This window comes from Callorhinus ursinus, unplaced genomic scaffold (assembly GCF_003265705.2).
Source record: "Callorhinus ursinus isolate GAN/ISIS: 27379988/994484 unplaced genomic scaffold, GSC_fseal_2.0 scaffold22, whole genome shotgun sequence".
Classification (NCBI taxonomy): domain Eukaryota; kingdom Metazoa; phylum Chordata; class Mammalia; order Carnivora; family Otariidae; genus Callorhinus; species Callorhinus ursinus.
Window position 1 is genome coordinate 24238304 of NW_027397084.1, and position 24430 is coordinate 24262733.

The following is a 24430-nucleotide window of genomic DNA, read 5'->3' on the forward strand; positions in this document are numbered from 1 at the left end:
TTTTCTTTTCTTTTCTTTTCTTTTCTTTCTTTTCTTTCTTTTCTTTCTTTTCTTCTTTTTTTGTAGAAAACCCCATCTGAGAATTGCTTCAGGGCTGAGCAAATGCTCTAAGCATAAGGCTTGAGAAGAATCATAAATTGTTGGTGTTAAACGTAACCTTACAGGTTTCAGTTCAATATGGCACCAAAGGTAGAAAGCTCTCCTGCAGGGTTTCTGTCTGTGGTCGTCCATTCACTGCACGCACAGAGCAGCGTAACCTGGCCCCTTGCCAGGAGGCTTTGACTGGCAGTCCTGTCAGGCACAGAGGTGTGTGTGTGACTGGGGTGGACCGCAGAAGGTGTCTCAGAGGATCAGATCCTCAGTGCTCCAGAAAGCATCGTGCAAAGAATGGATATGATCTTGGTAATGAAAATCTAGCTCAGGGTGTATTCAACTGCTTAAATAAAATCATTCTTATGCTTATGCACTTTAATCTAGGGAAATTTCTGCCTAAACATTTCTTAAGTTCTACTTTAAATTATTTTAAATACCAAACTCTAGAGAGGAGTAGGTAGAGGTTCCTTCAGTTTTTTCTTAATTCAAAAGCTCAAAGGAACATACAGCTTTGGGAAAGTTTTCAAGTTTTCTCATTCATTTTTGTGTTTCAGGAAATAAAAGCTTTAACTTACCACGATGGCCGAGTTCAAATGCTAGTTAAATGCAGTTAACAATATATAACCTACTTAATTTTCTAGTAACATACATTCCAGTTTTATATGATGAGAGAGATGAATACATTACTCTTTTTTTCTCTTAAGTTTTTTTGTTTTTAAAAGATTTTTTTGGACAGAAACAAGCTAAAGGATAAAACCCCCACAAAAAGCATTCTATGTACTTTTATTTATTTATTTTTTAAAGATTTTTTTATTTATTTATTTTACAGAGACACAACAAGAGAGCGAACACAAGCAGGGGGAGTGGGAGAGGGAGAAGCAGGTCTCCCGCTGAGCAGGGAGCCCCATGCGGGGCTCAATCCCAGGACTCAAGAGATCACGACCTGAGCCGAAGGCAGACGCTTAATGACTGAGCCACCCAGGCGCCCCTCTACGTACTTTTAAAGCAGAAAATTCCTACAGGGAAACTTCTGTTTTTCAAAGTTCATATGCTGTAGACAGAAACAAGTTTGGGAATGAGCAGACTAAATGCCAAACATAGCAGCAGTGGCCCTGGGAAACCACTGGTGTCCTGTGAGCTGTGCACTGACCAGATCAGGAGGATGTTTGTGTAGTTAGCTACACACCCCGTTTTCCCAAGGAGAGGGGCAAAGAGAAGGAATACTCTAGCATAAGTACCCTAAATAATTTTGTAGTCTGTTTTGTTTTGCCGATACAGTTTTTAAAATAAGATTTTATCTGTTTATTTGACAGAGAGAGACACAGTGAGAGAGGGAACACAAGCAGGGGGAGTGGGAGAGGGAGAAGCAGACTTCCCACCGAGCAGGGACCCGACGCGGGGCCCAATCCCAGGACCCTGGGATCCTGACCTGAGCCGAAGGCAGACGCTTAACGACTGAGCCACCCAGGCGCCCCTTTCCGATACAGTTTTAAACCTAATGAAAACTTGCATTGCTTCTGCTCAGAAGAGTGTGTTCAGTGAACTATTGTAAACTATTACCCTATCAAAAAGGAGGAATTGGTTTTATTTTTGTGTAACCACACCCGTGGAGGAAAGAAAATGCAGGTCGATGAATATATTGCTGTAAGAGAACTGGCAATAGGCAGATCCTTGCAAGTGGTCCTGAGTCTATGCTGGGGAGAAGTGAAGGGTAAATCACCTGAGGCTGGTGAACTATCATTTCCATTTTACAAAGGAAGAAACTGAGGCACAGAGAGGTTAAGTTGCCCACAGTCACCTAGCTAGTAGATTACAAAGCTAGGCCCGTGTTCTTAACTATTACACTGTGTTGAAGCTGTGACACAAAATAAAATGGGTGACCTTGTGCCACACAAAACAGACATTGGCTCCATCTGTCAAATGGATAGCTGGTGGCATTGTGTCGTAAGAACAGCACTGAATTTAGAGGCAGTAACCTATAGTTTGTGTGGGCTCTAGTGTTTTCATCTGGGAAATGGAAGTAAGAACCCCTCTGTGGTTGATGGCCAAATCTAAATGAATAAATAAATGTGAGGCATACAGCACAGTAACTTGCATGCAGGGCTGTGCTGAGATTTTAGCCTGAATATCGGGTCAGAGGAGATGAGTAGGAAATAGCTCAGGCCTTTGAAAGAATGTGCAGAAGAGGGAGTCAAATTATGCTGTATAACCTCCAGACTGTTGTCACACAGTATGGTCTTTGGCTGATGGAGGATTTGTTGCTCCCTTAAAAGCACTGAGGAAATCGGGTGGCCTCAAAGAAATCTAGGCTGTCACCATGTTTTAAACATTTAGAAAGAAATTTGTTTTATACAATTTGGTTTTATATTTATATATTTCTTGTCTTAGGCTATAAAATGGTACAGAAATATATATATATATTTAAGCAGTCCGTTCTACAACATTTACTCCTTAAAGCATTTCTTAGCAGTCTCAGACAGCAGCTCTAAATCAATGTGTGTGGGTCTCCTGAAAGATGGACAACCCCGCAGGGCTTGCTGCACAGCACTGTAGTACCCATTCATAAAGGGGTCCCTTCCTCCAGAGCTGGCCAGAGTGCAGGGATGGGTAGCATGGAGGGGCTCAGAGGGAGAGCAAATAGAGCAAGAGGATTAAGGTCGTCTTTTCAGGCCACTTCAGTCGTTTTAGTAAAGTACTAAATACTATCTTTTTAGCAGTAAGAAAATTAACTAAAAAATAAAAATAAATAGCTGCATTTAACTCTCAGGCACCTGTTTTTTTAAAAAAGCATTTGAAAACAATTTGAAGCTTGAAAATTTTAATATGCTTCAGATGGACATTTGTGACTTGCATCTACAAAGTAACACACATGGGAGTTTATTTCATTCCATAAAGCAATTTATGTGTTTTAATACAAAGTAATTCCAAATAACACTTTTATTAAGGAAAGAGCTTTAGATGGTTTCTTATGTAGAAAATAAAAAGCGTTCTTTGAGTAACATGTAAATTTATAAAGCTTTAAGAAGAAGGAGTTTTGCCATGAAAGAATATTATTGCATCTCATGGAAGCAGCCTTTTTTAATCAGTACTGTTTCCACTTAAACTCATTCCTTCTTGGGATGCTGCCTCAGTAGTTACTGATGAAGAATTAAGACTTGGCGGTTTCCGGTGTAGCAAGGGTGTACTCAAGGCTGAATGTTCATGCTCAGTCAAAAACGGTAATGAAAAACATAACATCCATTTACTTATCATATTCTTATCTGCCTTAAACTAGATTAGTAATACATAAAATCTCATGTTGCTCTTTGACATTTTTTATTATTTGTGCAAATAGATTATGACCAGCTAATGCAACTGACATTCAAGTAAAGGATGAATTCAATTAATATTTATTGAGTGCCAGCAGAGTTCATGGAACTCTAGTAAATACCAGAAAATGCAGCTTTTGTGTGTATATAGTAATGTGAGTCGGGGATGAGGTTGCAGTCTGGAAACTGGAAGATAGAGAATTATTGCTGAGGGAAGAGTGGGATTATGTATGAGAATTGGTTGAGAGAATTCAGTTTGAAATATGGAATAATGCTAAAATTCCCAACTTAAATTTTATTTTCCTCAATTCAAAGGTTAATTGTCTTGCTGCTGCTGGTCAGAGGAGGAGCAAATAAGTTTTTTGTTTATTTGTTTTGTTTTGTTTTGTCCTGTGGAAATTTATTTCAGGTGAAATCTAATGTGTTTATTACTACTCAGATAACCAACTAGTCAGGTAAACGTAGCTCCTTGTGCCTTACCTTTGTAAGGCATCTTATGACTTAAAGCCCGTTATTGAGCATACACCTTTGGAGTACTACCTGTCAGGTGCTGTGATAGCACACTTGGAACAGATCTGTAGGTGAGGAGAGTAAGATGTGCTTCTGGCTCACAAGGCGGTTGGTGGAGGACACTTGCCTGTGTGTGACTAGTTGTGTGTGGTGCTGTGGCAGCAGGGATGCACTGGCCTGTAGACAGAGTGACTCTGGAGGACATATTTCTGCTTTGGAGAGAGAGAGAATTCCAACCTCATTGTCATTGGTGAACTGGAGAGAGGAAGCCCTGGGATAGGACTTTGTGTCAAGCATCAAATGAAGGAGGCAGCTCTACTCTCTTCCTGGTAAAACAACAGGAGGGCATGGACAAGGTCTCTGGGCTATAAACATGGTGCCAGGGTGCAGTAATGTGGCATATTGGGGCTGCCTATCAATCTAAGTATATTCAGATGCCATTAAAACCAGAAATAACAGGCAGGCACCTGGGTGGCTTTAGTCAGTTAAGCGTTCAACTCTTGATTTCGGCTTAGGTTGGGATCTTGGGGTCATGGAATGGAGCCCCACATCTGGCTCCCTGCTCAGTGCAGAGTCTGCTTGTCTCCTTATGCTCCTTCCCCCACTCTCCCTCTCCCTCTCTCTCTAATAAATAAATAAATGAATAAATAAATAAATAAAATATTTTTCTAAAAAACCCTAAAAATGAAAATATTGAGGTACTTGGAAAGGTCGCCATTTTTGCAGCCCCTGGATTTGGAGTGGAAAAGTCAGTAGGCCTGGCTGACCAGATGGATGGGTCTATAATGGAAGTGGTGTTAGGTCTTCTGGATTTGGGAGTCATCAATTGCCTTAGAAGGGAGCTCGGGCCAAGTACTGTGCCTGGGCAGGGTGGTAGTAAAGCCAGCCCCACCCTCCACCTGGTTTTATTAGGGACATAGGGCAACTGCCACTTAACTGTTTTAACCCTAGATGGGGAAGGGGCACCAGTTTCTGCTTGGGTGCTCCAGAAAAAGCTTCTCAAACTGGTTATGGCAGTTGAGTTTTCTAGGTACACCACCAGACTTCTATGGAAATCCTAGACTTAATGTGTAAAATTCTCTTGAGGTGATATGATTAAACTCAGATACTTTATATAAGGCATTGATGAAAGTACCTGGCAACAGAATTTAAATAAAAATACTAGTGTTAAAAATGTGTTATTAAAATGCAAAGTATTATATTCTTATTTCCTTTAGTTTACAAATTATCATTCAAAGGCACTTGGAATGAACCAAAAGGAAGACACTAAATATTGTCTTACTGTTTTGTTTTGGTTGTTTTGTTCTTTTTTTTTTTTACCTTTACTCTTTTGGATTATTGGTGTTAGATGAGTTCTGGTATAGCCACAATTAATAGAATCAGCAGTCTTACTCACCATATTGAGGATTTCTAGAAGACAGAGACTGGCCTTCATGACTTTGTCATATTTGAAATGTTACCTTCTTTCTAGGCATCTATCAGTGTCATCATGCAAAGTAGGCCAGTAAATGCATGCCTGGCATGCCTTATGTTCATGTGAGATGTAGCACTGATTTTAACAACTTTTTTTCTTCAGCTCGAAACATTTTAACATTTTCTTGTAAATTTATGGTATGTGTGTAATTTAAAACAGACATCTACAAACTTAGTTTTCAGATAAAACACTGCTTTGAAACCTTAAGGTAACATTGAAAGAAAACAGTTACCCACAAGCAGCTAACTGTAGGCTTGATCTCTTGCCTTTAAGATTGAAATTCCTTCTTCATTTTACTGCATTGTCCTAATTTCTTCAGTTTGCTCATTGCCTTTTCAAGGGGTCCTTTGTGCTTCATTATCGTTCTTTATGATGTTGTCCCCAGCTAAATTTCTTCCATTTGCCTTAGGCTTTTCTTGTACTGTGGATCTCCCATTATTTTTATTGTCCACCAACTACTGTTTCTGCATACTGATTAAAGGGGGCTGCTCCCTCCTCCTGCGGCTGGCTGCTCCCTCCTCCTGCGGCTGGCTGCTCCCACCACCATTCTGTAGCTGAGGAAGGAACACAACATTCACTCCGAAGTGCAGGACTGTGGTGAATTTTGATTAGTTTGCACAGACGTCCACTTCTCTGTTGCTTTTGTGGACTCTGAGCTTTTATTCAGTCAGCAAAGACTGTGCTATTAGTGGACCCTTGATCAAAAGGATTCTTTGAACTCACTGTGATATGTAACTCTGTTGACCCAGGGCTGACTATACCCCACACTTGCTTCCCTCAGCCCAGTTTGCTCATTGATGACCACATCCACCTGTGTCCTTCCCTATAAATTGAGAAGATACTAGGATTGGTAGGACAGTGGAATGGGGAGATGAAGAGGAACTGTGCATGTGGTGCTGAATGGTTTTTGAACCTTTGGTGTCACTGCTGCTCTTGGTGCAAATAATTATAAACTGTTTAAAAGTTGGCTTTTAGGGCGTCCAGGTGGCTCAGTCATTAAGCGTCTGCCTTCGGCTCAGGCCATGATTCTGGGGTCCTGGGATCGAGCCCCACATCGGGCTCCCTGCTCCACGGGAAGCCTGCTTCTCCCTCTCCCACTCCCACTGCTTGTGTTCCCGCTCTCGCTATTTCTCTGTCAAATAAATAAATCTTAAAAAAAAAAAGTTGGCTTTTAAATTTCAGAATTTTAAGTGACGTCTTTGTAATTAGGTACAGTTTTAATTACGTGACTACTGATGAAATGTGGTTTAAAGTAAGGAGCACTCACTAGCCTAGGGATCAGAAGACTCTGTTCTAGTGCAGATTTTGCTGTTTAACTAGGGAAGTGACATTGAACAAGTCTTTTAATCTGTTGGTGCCCTGGTTTCTGTTACTGGAGATAGTGGAAAGAGATGCCTTTCCCATCTTTCATAGAGACAAAAATGATAACATGTAAACATTCTTTTAAAATGTCCGGGAACTATGATGTTTATAATGATGATAATGACAGTCTTTAACTGTCCTTTTTAAATACAATCAAAAACACAACCTTCAAAATGAATTGAAACAGTCCTTTTTAAAGAATGCTAAACAGCAGGCCAGGGTAGTAAGTCAAATTCACAAACATTAAAAGTCCATTGGGAAAACCCATTGGGAACTTGTTTACTGATCATGCAAGGCTGAGAAGTTTTTGTTTAGGTTAAGGATTTGTTTTTCAACAATTCTGTGAATGCTTAGCTTTTGTATTAACAAGAAAAATTGATGGGGATAAAATCCATCATATTTAGGGGATTGTATGGGGAGAAAACCAGGATACAGAGAAAAGAAGACAGGTGTGCTGCAGATGTGAAAGCAGAGGAGAGTCACCATTGTCTGTCACGAGGCTGGATTGGAAACCTTGGTCAGACCTGGGAGAAAGTTCCTCATCTTAGGTTTTTGTAGTTAAAACAGTATCTTCCTTAACCACTTGGAAACAGTGGCAACTTTGCCATAAAGATCACTATTTCTAAGGAGATGCTTCATCTGTCTTACTCTAAAGGATTCCAAAGTTCCTTGGACGTATATTATGAGTTGACTTTCATGGCAGCTCCACTATGGTAGGTAGAGTTTGTGTGGAATGCTCTTCTGAGATTTTAAATGCAAATATATTTTTAATGGAATGAGAAAATGAAGCTGTTTACAGTGCAGTGGTAGAACATGAAGTCGTGAAGGAAGTGAGCTGTGTAGGCTTTATATGAAGGACTGTGGTTATTTACTGTTTCTGTAATGGTGAAAGTCTGGAAACTACCTACATGTCCAGTAGTGAAGGACTGAGTAAATAAGTTATTTTAAGTCCATGCAATTTAGAATGCAGCCCACCCTCACCCACACAAAAACAATTTTATCTAAAGAAAACGACTTTTGTATATACATTGTCTTAAGTATGTTTTTAAGCATTTGTTCATAAGCATTAAAGAACATGGGGACTTTTTGTATTGTGGTAAAATACACATAATGTACAATTTACCGTTTTAGCCAGTTTCACGTGTACAGTTTAGTGGCATTAAGTACATTCACTCACATTATTGTGCAACCATTACCATCATCCATGGTAAGGAACTTTTATTCATTTTTGCATAGTTTGTATGTTTTCCAAGAATGTGTTGATTCTATAGTAAAAATTGATTTAGATATTATAACCCAAGGCTTTGCTCTGGCTCTGTGACGGTGGACAAATTTAATGTTTTTGTCATCTGCTAATGAGAGTAATTAATAGTACCTCTCTCATAGCATCATTATAAAGACTAAAGAAGTGCATATATGTGTTTCTGTATTTGTATTTTTTTAGACTGGCACAAAACAAGCACTATACTGAGTGTTGGCTGTTATTTTTAATAGTCAGATATGTGATCCTCAGGGTATGAAGGGTAAAATAAGACTTCAAACACCAAATAAAGTACTGTATGTTGTTTTATAGTTTAGATAATGTACTACTAGATCCTGAACAGAATTTAGATTTGAAAGTATAAATAAATATTCTTAATGAAGTACAGTATACTACTTAGAACAGACCTAAATTTCCAAAAGATGTACAGTTTATAAAAGTATGGACACAGATCATTTGCCTGGAGTAGGTGAACCTCTTGGTTCTCACACAGTGTATCCTGGGCTCACTGGTGTCCTGTAAACTAGATTGACATGACCTGTGATAAAAATCAATTAATGACATTTTCTGTATTCACCAAAAAATAAAAGATATTTTCTCATGTGTAAGGTATTTTTTTATAAATTTTTCTCATTATTAGTGTTTGCTATTACTTGAAGAAGCAAAAAATTGTAACTGAAAAACTGCAAATACATAGTTTATACTCAGCTTGTCAGGTTTTTGCTTTTTTACCTTTGTTCCTCTTGGTCATAGTTTGTTTTATAGGACATGTGCTTTTTTTGTGTGTGTGAATTTAAACTGCATATATAAAATATAGTTATATTTTCTGCTAATAAAATGCTTCCTTATTCATATGATAGAATTAAACATGTCCGTTTGATGAGGTTGTTTCCCTGTCCCCAATCTCCAGCTTATGGGCACCACTGGCTCACATGCCCTTGTTATTTGAGTTCCTTTACTGAGCTGTTGTAGATACCACAAAAAAGATGTTCCTTTAATTGTGTTTTTAATCTAGAATATCTTGTCCTTTTAAAATATTTTATCTCTGGTTCATATTTACATGATGTATTACACATGATGTAAGTGGAATGCGGAATGGACTGGAAAACATGAAATAGTTCTTTAAAGAGGTCTGACTTCAAAACGAATGTTGCCATTTGTGTTTAGAAATGAAAAAAAATGCTTTCATGAGTCATATTTGAATTCTTTTGTGTCATAGTTGTGTCTTAGCTTAAAATTCTATATATTATAAATTAGTATTAATCTGTGCATTGTTTTATTGCTTCACCTTTAAATTGTCCATAATGCTTAATACAGATAGAACATATATAGGAAACATACATTTTTTGTGGTTCTGATAATGTGATATCACTGAAAATGATTAAAAATATTTGCAGTTGATCTTTCAAATCTTGTGAATTTTACACAGTCTTTTCTAAATTAAGTAGTAAAAAATACTTCATTGTGACCCATTTATTCATTGAAATTAATGATAATCTGTGATTCACTGAAGCTTAAACAGGGACATAAAATATACCAGTTTCTATAGTTATATTTCACAAAAGAGAAGAAACCTGTGAGTTTCTGTGGGTTGTGGCAGAAACACCCAGTCTGTGGTAGACCTTCCTTTAAATTTGCCAAATATTTGAAGCCTGCTCTGTGCAAGACATCCCTCTCAATGTTGAAGAAATTTTGAAAGATGACTGATGACCTTTGAGGAGTGTGTAGTGTATCAAAGAGAGATCAAATGAGATTGTAAATTGCTAAATTAGAAGCTCAGGATATAAGTCCCAAGAGATTGGAGTTGGGGTACTCTGAACTGTTATTTGGTTGTGGCCACAGTAAACTGTGTGAGGTGTCCCATTCCCTGGACTGTGCTCACAAACTCTCTCTACTCCAGCCCACTCCAAGTCCCACCCCTTACATTTAATAACCTGCACTAATGTAAAAAGGAGATATAAAATTTTTTGAGTGGGAGAATAAGTAGGAAGCTGATACAGGATGTTGTCACTGTCAGACTTCCTTCCCCGGTACAGTTCAGTGGCTTGGTACGGCTATTGTGGAAGGTGGCCATGCTTGAGTAAAAAAGGGTTTATTTCAAAGTTTTATGCATATTTCCTGTAGAATCAGTCTATGTAGTGTATGTTTGTTTTCTTTCTTTCTATGCAGTTTTTTCCCTTATTGTAACTTGAGAATTCAACATTTCAGACATTTTAAATCCTCAAAATTTATTTCCAATGTCGGTAAACATGATACGAAGTGATGTCCATAATACACACATGCAGCATGTGCACATTTATGGAGAGACATTATTTGTAAGAACATGGTATCAAATGCCAGTTTAGCCAGTTATCTCCAAAGTAGTATCTCATAACATCATGGGGATTAAATGAGTTAATGTCTGTACCCTCAGAACAGTGCCTGGCACATAAGGAAGCATCAGGATGCAGAATAACGTGAATAGTGTAATACCACTATTGTTAAAATGGGATTTGGATATATTATACCTAGAAACCGGTGAGTAAAGAATATTTTTGGGAGAATAAAACTGGAAATAGTTTCTTTGGGAAAGAGGAGAGAGCCTGGGGTAGAAGGGGGACATATATTTTGTTATCAACTTTTGAACTGTTTTTTTTTTTTTAAACCATATATTAAATTTTTTAAATGATGCCATGTTTCAAGTAATTTAAGAGAATCTACTTTAGGATGAGAATCTATATTCTTTTCAGATGGCCCTGCTGAGGCACCAGTGACCAATGGGAACACAACCACAGTGCCGTCCCTGAATGATGATCTAGACATATTTGGACCAATGATTTCTAATCCCTTACCTGCAACTGTCATACCCCCAGCTCAGGTATGTAATAAGAATATGGTTTTACATGATCACGGCTTATTTCCTTTTTGAAAAGTCTCAAAATTTCAATTTTGAAAGAATTGTCTCTGAGCAGTCTCTGATTTGAAAGCTTTATTCTTTAGGCCAGGGGTTGGCAAATAAGCCTGCAGCTCATTTTTGCAAATAAAGTTTTATTGAAACAGGCATTCCATTTGTTTATATATTCTCTCTGGCTGCTTTCACACTACAAGTTGAATAGTTACAACAGACACTGTTTGACCCACAAAGCCTAAATATTCACTGTTTAAAGTTTGCTGACTCTTGCTTTAGGCAAACAGTGCTGTTTAGAGTGAACCAGTGGGAAAACTCAGACTGTCTCAAACTTGCCTGAGATTAACAAGGTCACTTCAGAGGTTTTAAAACCATGGGTGTTTAAATATTGATTACAAGCCAGTAGTTCTTTTTTTATGCTGTATTGAGCCATTCTGAAGATTTAGTTCTGGGTGCAGGAAAACCAAGAATAAGAAATTCTAGCAAATTCAGTACTCATATTTTTTATGAAGATTAGTTGTTTTAAGTTAGCCCTAAAACCTTTTTTTAAAATTGAAGTATAATGGACACACTATTTTTACTTTTTAAAATGATTTTTAAAAAATTATTTAGAACAATATGAGAATTTTTTTACATATTGATGGCAAAGAAATTTTGAATTGTGTTCTTACGTGGAATTTTTTTTTGCCTTCATTCTTTTTTTAAAATTGTAAATTGTTTAATACCTTTAAATATTTTTTCAGCTTTATTGAGGTATAACTGACAAGTAAAATGGTAAATACTTAAAGTGTGTATTTGATTCCCACCATCAAGTTAATTAACACATCCATCACCTCATGTACTTTTTTTTTTTGATGAGAACACTTTAGCTCCCTCTTCACAAATTTTGGTTACATAATACAGTATAATCAACTATCGTCACACTGTAGGCCCTCAGACCTTAATTCATTTTATAACTGAGTTTGTGTCAACCTCCCTGTATTTCCTCACTCCTGAGTCCTGGTAACCACCATTCTGCTTTCTATGAATTCAGCTTTTTTTTTGATCCCACATACAAGTGATCCCATGAAGTATTTAGCTTTCTTTAAGGTGAATAAATGAACTTTTTTAGGGATATAGGTTACTCTTAAGCATACAGCTTTAAGATTCTATTTTAAATTTATACTTTATAAATGAACAATAGTTTGTTTCAGTACAGCATAATTTTTGAGGTAAAATATTTCCCTTTTCTCTAGAAAAACAGAGCCAACTGTATATTGTTTGGGTAGAAAGTTTTAAGAATCTATGTCTTACTAAGAAGATTAATTGCTTATTTTATTACACATTTTTTGTTATGATAGTCATTGTATAATTACCAATAGAATTGAGCAAATAAATTTGAGGTACTAGTTTAAATTATCTTTATCAAAATTGTCTGCAGTATTTTTTATTTTCAGAAAAGATAGCTTTATTTTATGACTTGGCTCCTTCTCCCCTCCCCCAACACATAAAAAGAGGAACTGTTTGTTACTATTGTTGTTTCAGTTAACATTAAGCGCCTTGTGAATTTGTGCACGCAGGGGTATTCATGTGGTAATAAAAATTGTCTAATGCTAATGTTGTGGCTTCAGAAAGAAGCATTTAGAATATTTGACAATCTGAGCATGAAAAGCAGTTTCTTTTGCTCTAGCATTCTAGTGAGGCTGTTTTATCTGCTAGACTTCCTTCGATTCCACTGGACTATGAGAGTTGCTTTGGAACTGCTTAGAGAATTAGACCCCACATCTGAGGCTTCAGTGTACTACTTCATGTGTTCTGTTCAGTATCAAAGCAAGCAGAACAATGCAGACTTCATTTAAACTCTTAAGTAGCACCTGACAAGCAATATGGGGTATAGCTCCTGCTTTTATGAGGGGTTGGTCTGACCTGCGTGCTTTGTGCATTCTGCATTAATAACTAAGAGTAACAGGACTAATTTTTTTTAAATCACATCTAATTCTTTTTTTAGAGCATTGTTTTTGACCAAAACTGTGCCAGTTGTATTGAGCCCTGTAAAATACTTGGGGAACAGAATTATCTTTCATCTGAACTACATGTGAAGGTTAAAAACCCAGATACGTTTTAAAATAATGTCTTTCAAAATGGGGAGGGGGAAAGGCAGGTTAAAGTACACATTTTATACATACACTCCTGCTATGAAATTACTAATTTTGGTGGGTTTCTATTATGTAAAATTGGACAGAAATAGGAATCACTCTGAGCTCCTACTATTCTTTCAGTGCTCGTTTCGTTCATAATTAATGTTTTTTAAAAAGACTTCCCACTCAGGAACGCCTGGGTGGCTCAGCCGGTTAAGTGTCTTGACTTGGGCTCAGTTCATGATCTCGGGGTCCTGGATCAGCCCCATGACTGCATGTGCCTCTCCCTCTGCCCCTCCCCCACTTGTGCTCTCTCTCTCTCTCTCTCTCTCTCTCTCTCTAATGAATAAATAAAGTGTTAAAAAAAAAAAAGATTTCCCACTCATGTGAAAGTGAGATTTACCTGTTTGGCTGTGTAGTCTTGTGAAGAAGGTTAGATATACTCAGCTAACCAGAATGCACATGTGTATTGGGGGTTCAGAGGGAATCATTCCAGAGTCCCCAAAGGTGACTTGTAGGAGCCATCCCTTTCCTTCTGTCTATAATATACATATACCAACAGTATCTAGACCTGCACGAGTGCTGTGCCCTCTCCTTGGATCAGACCTAGGATCCCGACAGCCAGAGAACCTCTGGTTAGGGATTCTGCAGCGTCCCAAAGTGTAAATTGATAGGCAGACATTCTTCTTTTATCCTGGAGTTGTACTGCTACCAAATGGAGCACCAAAAAATAATAATAGACGTATGAGTGCTTACTCATCATGCTATTTGGTTTGGCTCTTTTTAGATTATGACCATGTTGAGGTAGATACTCTAATCTACCCGCATCAGAAGAAATATACATGTTTAGAGCATGTGAATATTAGGCTGCTCTAGGATGAGACTGTGGTTTCATTTTCCGCGGTTTCACTTGCCCACAGTTCAGAAGCAGATGATCTTTCTTCTGAGGTATCACCAGGTGATCAGTAGCAGTAGCTTAACACTTGTCACAGTGCCTCACTTGTCATTCCCCTCACTTCATCTCATCACGTAGGCATTTTATCATCTCACATCATCACAAGAAGGGTGAGTACAGTGTATTTTGAGAGAGAGACCATATTCACATAACTTTTATTACAGTATATTGTTATAATTGTTCTATTTTATAGTTACTGTTAATCTCTTACTGTGCCTAGTTTCTAAATTGAACTCTCAGAGGTATGGATGTGTAGGGAAAGAGCATAGTATATAGAGGGTATATATAGGTCTTGGTACTCTGTGGTTCCAGGCGTCCACAGGGCACTTGGACTGTATCTTGGGAGGGGTGGAAACGGGGGAGCTACTGTAATAGGTTTCCCAGCCATTTTGGATTTTAAGCAGGTTCTTCGATGCAAAAGAAACTAAACATGATGGAAAGATTAGTGAGATGGTTGCTTCATTACCTGACAACATTAACAGTAAACACTGTGTGCTTAACCCTGCCACAGAACACTTCTTGTGGTCATCAAGTAACTGTGTAAGGTAGGAAATCTTATTATCCCCAAGTGTAGAGAAGAGAGACAGTGGAGATTAGGTGACAGTCTAAGGGTACATTGTTTTCTTTAGTAAGGAGTGGGACCAGAATTCTGGTCCTGGCAGGCTGGCTCCAGAGCTCTTGCTCTTAGCTTCTGTGAGCTTTTGTTGCGTCATTCGTAGTTCAGATAATACTTTATTCAAGCATATTGTTATATTTGGTATTCCATTATGTCCAATTTCTTACACATTTTAGATCTTTTGCGAAATTAAGTGGCTTATCTCAAAATTCTTGCTTAATTTGTCACAATAGATTCAACATATTGATCTGCTTGAATTTGTGAATACAATGCTTGGATGGTAATTTATTGCTAGGTTTTTTAGCCAACCTATTAAATGTCTAAATTTTTAAAAAATTAAGACAAATCATATGCATGATCTTTAACTTGTACCTACTACTCTCACCTTATTCTATAGTTTGAAAAGACTCTTACTCAGTTTTTACTGTTCTTAGAATTCTTTGAAACTCTTCATATCTAAAACAATTTCATGTAAACAAATGTGATTGAATATTTAGTGACTGTAGAGATCATTATACAATCACAGCTATAATAACCTCACTTTAATCTGTGTGCAGATACAGATTAAGTGAAAATTTTTGTTTTGTATCTACATGTTTCTTTGTATTTGTGTTCCTCTGCCCCTTGTCCAAAAGTGGGATTGAAGATATGGTTGAGAGTATAGGTGGTTGAACTTTGCTGTGCTTCATTTCTGGATGGACTAGAAACATCCTAATGTGGTTAAAACTGATCTAGGTTAGATTTATAAAAATATCTTGATGCAGCTTTTGAAAAAGCCTTTTCTTTTTTTCAAAGAAGACAAGATCAGCCTTTGCAGGACCCTCTTGGAGTATGCTGTCATTGTAGCAATGTTCTTTATTTCAAGGGATACCAGAACCTTGGAGTAGTAGTTGCCAAAGGGAGTGCCTCAGCATCTTCCAGGAATGGTGGTCCTCACACGGCCATTATATCCTGTTGCTGAAGCCACTGTGGTCAGGATGTGGGTCAGGATGTGATGGGCAAAAACTCAGTTGTTAGTTGAGCAGGTAAACACAATTTATTATGAAAGAGCTTCAATCTGCCTCTCTTCCAGCAACAGATTCAAAATAGGAAACATTGTACCTTCCTCCTGGATGCTGTTTTATGTGGGCTTGTGAATGATCCTCTGTAATGTCACCACATTACCTTCTACAGTTAATTTCTAATTTCATTTAGATTTTAACAGATGAACTGTGTTCTGGTATGGAGAATTTGACAGCTTGCTTTGGTATTTGTCTCAGGGGACACCCTCTATACCTGCAGCTACCACTCTGTCTACAGTAATATCTGGAGATCTGGATCTGTTCACCGAGCAAGCAACAAAGTCAGAAGAGGTGGCAAAGAAACAACTCTCCAAAGACTCCATCTTATCTTTGTATGGTACAGGAACCATTCAGCAGCAGAGTACTCCTGGTAATTCATTTTAATATCCGCTGTCAGCAGCTTGTTGTGACATTACTAGAAGTATACCCTTTGTGTTATTTTTCTATGGAATCGGTACTTTTGTTGCAATTTGTGCAAATACAAAATTGAAGCATTAGAATTAAAAAGCATATACAGGATTCACAAAACTTTATTCGCTTAGAATTAACAAGCTGTTCACATATCACTTAATATTGTTTCACAAGGTTACAGGACATGGATTGTTTTTGAAGATTTTGATTTGCATGAAGTTTACAAGTTTGTGTAGTTTTCTGTAAGTAAACAATAAGCACTGTTACCACACGAATTCCAAAACTTTGAGTTTTTAATAATTATAATGAGATACCGCACAGTAAGATTTGTTGTTTACATAATCTGTTGGGCCCATTTCCTCTAAATAGGGAGCTAAAGTTATAGGACATCTCACCTGCTTCTATTAAAGGCAGACAGCTCTCACTGTGCGTTTGATGGTGGGAGCCTAGTGGTGCTCGTCAGCACGTAATCTCATGCTACATAGTTTGGGTATTTTCTATAGCTATTGCATAAGATTTATGTGTCCTAATTAAATGTGCTCAGGTTTATAACTGCATTCTGGAAGTAAGCAGCTCTGAGGGTTATGGTGTAAGTTTGAGCAGTAGGAGCAGACTGGAATTAAAATTTTTGCTGTGGGTAGTTGAGAAAGATGGTGATCCTTTTTCTGTGATTAGAGAGATGAGTGCAGCTGCACACAATAGCCCTGTTTTCTCATTTTCTTTTCATGGTTCTTAAAATGCAGGTGTGTTTATGGGACCCACAAATATACCATTTACCTCACAAGCACCGACTGCATTTCAAGGTTTTCCATCGATGGGTGTGCCTGTGCCTACACCTGCAGCTCCTGGCCTTCTCGGAAATGTGATGGGACAGAGTGCAAGCATGATGGTGGGCATGCCTATGCCCAATGGGTTTATGGGAAATGCACAAACTAGCGTGATGCCACTTCCTCCAAACGTGGTTGGCCCCCAAGGAGGAATGGTGGGACAGATGGGTGCACCCCAGAGTAAGTTTGGCCTGCCGCAAGCTCAACAGCCCCAGTGGAACCTCTCACAGGTAAGAGGTCATTTGCTCTCCAACTTCTCCAAAATCAAAGAAACTGGATTTATTTTCTAAATGGTTTTATTTAAATCTAACAACCTGGCAGAAAGATTTGAGTAGGGCCATGTTGTATGAGGTGAGACCTATTTATAGGTATTATGAAGTTACAATCACATAGACAAATGAGCAGTCACTGACTATAAAGAAATGTTAAGCATTTTTTCACTTCAGGTTATAACACTGGCGAACATCCTGTTTGTAATAGCTAGAAATTATCTTGGGCATCTTGAGAGACTTCCTGTCTTCTTCCCCCCCACCACCCCATGAAATTAGCACCAAGCTTTTAACCCAGCTCCCTTTTGGGGTATTTTTATAGTCCGCTTAGACCAGCCTACCATCACTAATGATTTTGGGGTTTTATGTGTTAACTTTGACAAATTAGAAAAATATCCAGCCTCCTCTTCTCAAAGCACTATTTTGTGAGGGATCTAGTCTATTCTCTATGTCATGTGACTATTGCCCTTGGCTTTATAAGAAATATTCTTGTTTAATTTACTTAGGGACAAGTCCATATTTGTCTCAGACATCCCCTTATATTACAAAATCCCATTTCTACTTACGTTAGTTTAAAGCCAAAAGCTGACATTTTAGTATAACTTTTCTCAAATCAATTTCTAGATTATGCTCCATTCTGACCTTAGACTTCGTTTCATGCTCCAGCAACTCTTCCCTTTACAGTTCTTATTTGATGTTTCTCTAGCATTTGGGGGATCTTGGTTTCTGTTCTGGTCAGCTGTTTTACCTTGAGAGCATTCAGAGAATAGTCTATAGTGATAATTAACATTACCAAAACACTGTATATCCCATGAATGCTTTTATTGTCACTTTTATTTTAAAGTTATCTCCACACCCAGTGTGGGGTTCAAACTCTCAAAACCCTGAGATCAAGAGTCACGTGCTCTACTGACCGAGCCAGGCAGGCACCCCTCTTGTCATTATTTAAAGGAATTATTCGGGGGGTGGGTGGCTCAGTTGGTTAAGCATCTGACTCTTGATCTCTATCCTCTGGGAACCTCAAGTACCAAATGTCAGTAACAGCTTTTGTGAGACAAAGTGCTGAAGCACGCCCAGCTCAGGCTAAGGTGCTAGATGAATCCGTAAGGAGTTACGGTTGGCCCTTACTTCCAGGCATGCTGAGGGGCGCTGCTGTTTTCCAGCAGCCTCTCACTGAAAGGTGGTTATAGTATCCTTTAGTAGGGATGACGAACTGGACACTTACGCCTCATCAGCAGTGTGGTAAACATAAGTGTCTTTGCAAAATAACAAATGAACTTTATTAAGAATACATTCCAACCCTGAGCATAGGTTTTGAATCCACTCTGTGCTTTGTGATAAATCTTGCCTTTCCTTTACTTATCATCAATCTTAGAAGTAAGAGAGTACCACAGGGAAAGGGTTAGGATGCTTCTATACATATATGATTCCAGTCTGGAATAAAAATACATGTAATCTTATACCTTATATAATGAAAATTAATTTTAGACATTTAGTGGTTAACTGAGCAAAAGATATGCTTTATGACCTTTTTTAATATTTAGAAAGTATATATAGAACCATTTAAGATTTTAATAAAGACAGAAGAATAGCTATCATCCACAATGTATAATTTTGGAGTATCTTTCTAAAATTTCCTCAATCCTTATAGTTAAAGAACAACATGCTGGTAGAGTTGAAAGAATAGTGGACTTGGATACAAATTCAAAGATTGCTTTGGTACTTTTTTTTTCAGTTGTGGTTAATCTTTGGGGGACAAAAAATGGAGTTTTGAAAAGGAATAAATAGACTATAATTGAGATCACTTTATGGACAGTGTTAAAAAATGTGGAAGGAGATAAAGAACAAGAAGGAAACAAAGTAGCTTTCTCTAGGGAAGTAATTGTTTGGTAGTCTTTTACTCCTGTGCTTTGACTAATTTTCACATTGAGGAAAAGGACTTATAATTGCTATTAAACTTCATTATCTGACTAAACCTCCAGTAAAGGCAGCTTCTAATACAACAGGGTAACTTAAAAATGTCTGTGGCTAAAGAAACAAGAATTAAAAGTGAAGTAAGCCTTTTAAAGTAAGCTTTTTATGTTTCACAGATGAATCAGCAAATGGCTGGCATGAGTATCAGCAGTACAAACCCAACAGTGGGTTTTGGCCAGCCCCCCAACACAACAGCAGGATGGTCTGGAAGCTCATCGGGTCAGACTCTCAGCACACAGCTGTGGAAATGAAAACTGCAATGCAAGTTTCATCCAGAACTACCACCTGACATTCCTTGCTAAAACGCATCTAGTTCCCCTGTTTATTCATGTACATATATATTTTTTCTTTTTCCCCATTTGTTCATATTAAGAATTATCTGACCGTGTTGGTCTGTACTGATTAAATTTGATGTGAAAAGCAGGTTGAGAAACCATTTTATGTCAAGGGCAGCTTTGGTCATTTCCCATGATTTCATAAACCACATTATTTGAGAAGCTGCTCAGTCAACTTGCATAATCAGTTTTACTCTCAATAAAATTATAGCTCTAATGTCTGCATATAAGGGAAGTAGTTATCATGTTAGTAATACCTCTAACAGTATAAACCCCACCCCCAAATTAGCCAGTAATCCTTAGGAAGGTACTGTATGATCAAATGTTTAATCATATAAATAGAATGTAAATGTATCACTGAGCACTGTTTTCTAGTGTATCAAAATTCTTTTATTTCATCATTCACTTCACTGTGCTGTTGTTATGATGTGCTTAACAGGGAGTGCTTAACAGTTAGTGCTTTCACTAACCAGTGAAAGGAAGATAAACCTGGATGTTACTACAAAACTTAGTTTAACGAATGTTTAAAGAACTCAAATTTTATCTGCCTCTCCTGTAATTTGGATTTCTTCTTATGTACATAGTGCTAATAACATGAAGATCTTTCTCTGCACTGTATGCAAACAGGGTAACTAAACAAGCCACTTTCAATCCTTGAAGGTATATCCAGGTTTATGACAGTAATTGTGTTTACATTTTATGGTGCCTAGTATTGACAAAATGTTATATCCCTATATTAAACAGATGAATCCATAGACCTTTTTATTTTTGTGGGTTTTATTTCCTACAATGTATACTGCCACCAACCTTACAAAACTTAAACTTTACATTGCAAAGTGAGGAATTGGGAACATTTAGTTGGCAAAATGCCTGTTGTTTCTAAAACCTGCTCAGTTCTACCAATTTTAAGGCCAAATGGGAAAAAAAAAAGTACATAAGATACTCACAATCGTACCCTCCAGTGTCACTAGCTGTGTACAAAGAACTTCCAGTTTAGTTGTAGGGAAGACATGCAGAACAAAGGAAGACAAAAACACACATTTGATACCATTCCATCAGCTGTGTTAACGGATGGACAAGCTCTGTTGAAACAGATGTCCGTTAGGTGACGACATAGGCTGTCGTACCGAAGTCAAGCGAACGATACCTGAATGTTCTGGAGCCTGACCTCCGCACTCCTCTTCGTGTCCACTAGCCAGGCAAACTGCACCAGCTGCTGCTTCCGTTTATACCTCAATTTTCACCGTGTCCAGGCGGTACTTTGGCTCGTTGGCTAGATTAACCTTCTCTGTCCGAGTGTGCCATACGAGAACCTAGAGGGGAGGGAAATCTCTTGGGTAGCCACACTTCTTAATGCTGACACTGAACAAGGTCAAGCAGCACAAGTGAAAGGAATACCTTAGTGCAGTTACTTGCTTTTGGTTCCAGTTCTTCAACTGTTGTTATCTGTTTTAGAAAATCAGATTCTTGCATCCCTGGCTGGGATCCACGACGCTTAAATACGGCTTTTGGATTGGACAAGATGACTTGAAGACTTACAGCAAATCCTTTGTGAAAAGTTAAAAAAAAAAAAAAAGACTTTAAAATAATGGTGTACATCTCTTTTTTTCTGTAAAATTTCCAGACACATCAAAAATTTTTTTAAATGCCAAGTATGTGCCAGGTCTTGGATTGCCAACTTGAATTAGGAGCATTACATGTGTCACAGTCTCAAAAGGAAAACCAATCATTACAATGTAGTACATTCAGTGTAATGACAAAGGTGTATGCGTGGGGTGGGGGCGAGGACAACATCTGTACAATACAAAGTCCGGACTGTTGCTAATCAGCTCTTTCATAGAGGTCATCACACCCCGACATTCAAAACTCTGGGAATTAAGAACTAAATGTAGCTGAAGAGATACAGACTTACCCTAACTATCTTCCAGGTATGAGCACGCCCACCCAGGTCTCCCGCCTGTTCTTTAACGTTTTTATGTGTGCTCTTACTGAACCAGCACTGCTGTGATTTACTTTGAGTTTAGAAGACTGAGGAATTGAAGCCAGTTAGCTAGGAAATGAAAAATATATAATCATTTGGTTTCAATTTCCAATTTGGTTCAACCTGACAAAGGTGGGGGGTTTGGAAATCAGTGCAGGAGATATCAGTCCATTTGATAAATTTGGTTTTGAGGTTTGATTTTTTAAAGGAAACGAATGACTCAATTTCTTTCAATGGTTTGGTCATAAAAAATGATTACTATTTAAATCTGTAGTTTAACAAACTCTGTGTTAAAGGCTTAGCCAATAAACACTCTACAAGCTATCTCAGTAAGCAACTGCTGCAACCTTTGTAGTTGTTTTGAAAGTCTGAAGCCCTGTGCTCGAAATGACTAAGCCAACACTGTAAAGTCAGACACCCTCCCAGAATTAGCTGTGAGGACCAATCTCCAGGAGCATTTCTTAGCAACATTTGGCCCTCTTCTACATTAACTGAATTGATTCATGCTTCTTTTTCCAAAAGTGTAGTTAGCAAAGTAAGTACCAAATGATACCAGGCGGTAACTGGGGAGTTGTGAGAAAACCACAACCAGCATTCTCATCACCTCTCCACAGACTGAGCCAGTCCCACATCTAGACCCTGTCCCTTTTACAGGAAAACCTCCCACTAAGCCACCTACAAACACAACGTGGTACATCACGTGCTGAGTGAGGCAGAATAATTAAAGCCTTAGCCTGAGGACTGGCCCCAGTATCTTCTGCCAGTCCTGGAGGGAGGCAGCACATTCTAGCAGAAGGAACACTGAATTTGGAATTAGAAGCCTTTTGCTTTGGCCCGGATCCTTGTACTTGGGACATTGGCCAAGTCACTTAACCTTTCTTGATCCTGAAACTTCCCCATTTCCTCATCTGCAAGAGGCGTGACACCTTTTCAACTCAGTGTCTGATGTAAAATTAGCAGATGGAAAGACCTCACTAACTGCAGAGCAGTATTCATAAGGTACTACAGTATATAAATACAAATACCATTATAAATATTACAAAGGGCAGGTGGCATTGGCCACCATTTACAGCTGGAAAACGGGGTTGACGACAGGAAAAGGGCCTGTGAAAGTGGTGGCAGAATCAGGCCACCTGCATCTCACATCATGTGGCTAACAAGTCTGAAGCCTTCCTCAGCTAAAACAGCCACAGACTTCTTCAGCAAAAAGCCAAAGGTTTCAATTCACATAAAAAGTGACTTTTCTAATAGGTGAGCTCAGATTTTCGTGTCATAAGTTGTCTTGCTTCTTTTTCTATAGTTGAGGACCTAGTTGAGGACCTGCCCTTCTCAATCACTGAAGATCCTGGTATATTTTTCCCATGGCTTCAAGGTACTATTTCCCCATTCCTTTTTTTTTAAAAAAAAGAACCAAAAATGTAGATTAATCAGTCTGAAAATGCTATGAAGTCACTTTGATTTCCCTCATTTTCCCTTGTCTTTTTAACACATTCATCATGGTGACCACTGAAAGATATAGGTTAAGTGTATTTTCTTGCTTTCCTGGGTTCAGGAATATCCCTCTAGTTCTTCAGAGCAAACTCACATAGCATGGTGTACCACTTCTGCAAGCAAAGCTGACGGCTGGCCCTTTCCTGGCCTCACTGGAGGATAGGGTGCACCTGGCGGGCTAGCACCCAGGAAAGAGATGTTAGTGGGGGGCTCACCACAGTAGAAAAGTAGTTTTCTGTTCTCTAATACAAAAGGGGGAGGCGGACAATTCAGATGCTCTTCTATCTCCTACCTCCTCCATTTTCTTTGCTGCACCCCCGCCTCAGTGAGCGCTTCAAAGGAAGCAGGTCACAGCCAGCATGTAGGAATTGCACACTAACTAGGCCCAAACTCTGGGTTGCCTTTCAGGGAATCGTCTGACCCGCTATGAAGCTGGAGGAGTTAGCGAGTGCTCCCTCTGAAAGCAGCACAAGGAGTTTTCAGCTCCTTAAACCACTGCTTCCAACCCAAGATGGATATTTTGGGTTTTCTTAATTTCCAAGTAATTTATGCCTCAAGTATTATATGTACCCTTACTTTTTTCTAGTGAAATTAATTTAGCTTTAAAGATGTTGGCAGTTTTTGAGATACTAAGAGCCTTAACAAAAATCATGGGAGTAGGATTCTCTGTCCTACAGATGTATAAAAAAAAATGCAAATTAAAACTGGTTATCCACTATGAACACAGGACTTCCTGACTTCTTCAAATGAAGTAGAGATAGGGTGGAGATACTGTCTCCTATGTATGTTTGTATTCCATGTATGTGTGCATATATATATGAGGATGTATGTAATAAACTCATGTTACACATACTTTATATAAACATATATACATATTTTCTAGTACCTAGCAACAAAATTCAAAATGCCTGAGCTACAAAGAGTACCAGACATACAAATAAGCTGGAAAATACAACCCCATAATGAAAACAAAAATCAAGCAACAGAAATAATACAGAACAAAGACATTAAGACATTATAAATAAACCTCATATATTCAAAAAGGTAGAGGAAAGACAGAGCATGCTAAGGAGAGAGAACAGAAGACAGAATAAAGACCCAAAGGGATCTCACACTCTTGTGGAAAATATACTGGCTGTTATTAGCAGCTGATAAGACATAGCGGAATAAAAGACTAGTAAACTTGAGGACATAACAATAGAAACTACCAAAAGGAAAACACCGAAACACACACACGTCACAGAAACTGAATGAAAGGTGGAAAAGGGGGATAGAAAAAAAATTGAAAAAATAAGAGAAAATTTATAAATTTGAACAATAAGGATATATAAGACTTAACCAATTTGACCTGACATTTATAGGGCACTCCATCTACCAATACAGAATACACAATCTTTTCTAGTACACATGGGACCTTGTCAAGATAGGCCATAGTCTGGGCCATAAATTAAATCTCAATAAATTTAAGAGAACTCAAATTGTACAAAGTATTTATCTG

The 24430-nt window shown here is 38.2% G+C and overlaps 2 protein-coding genes across 5 annotated transcripts in view; one reads left to right on the forward strand and one right to left on the reverse strand.

Moving 5' to 3' along the window:
- Nucleotides 1-19897, forward strand: part of SMAP1 (small ArfGAP 1) — a 163614-nt gene extending 143717 nt beyond the window's left edge. For all 4 annotated transcript variants that reach the window (XM_025890564.2, XM_025890565.2, XM_073905179.1 and 1 more), the window contains 4 exons: nt 10738-10865; nt 15843-16014; nt 16799-17112; nt 19242-19897. In XM_025890564.2, coding sequence (XP_025746349.1) covers nt 10738-10865; nt 15843-16014; nt 16799-17112; nt 19242-19376 — 749 coding nt within the window. In that variant the 3' untranslated portion in view covers nt 19377-19897. The remainder of the gene's footprint in view (nt 1-10737; nt 10866-15842; nt 16015-16798; nt 17113-19241) is intronic.
- Nucleotides 19898-19937: 40 nt separating this feature from the next.
- The window catches only part of B3GAT2 (beta-1,3-glucuronyltransferase 2), a 76959-nt gene continuing 72466 nt past the window's right edge, over nt 19938-24430 (reverse strand). Inside the window, exons 3-4 of the mRNA XM_025890566.2 lie at nt 20859-21007; nt 19938-20773 (exon numbers count right to left, since the gene is read on the reverse strand). Coding sequence (XP_025746351.1) covers nt 20687-20773; nt 20859-21007 — 236 coding nt within the window. The 3' untranslated portion in view covers nt 19938-20686. The remainder of the gene's footprint in view (nt 20774-20858; nt 21008-24430) is intronic.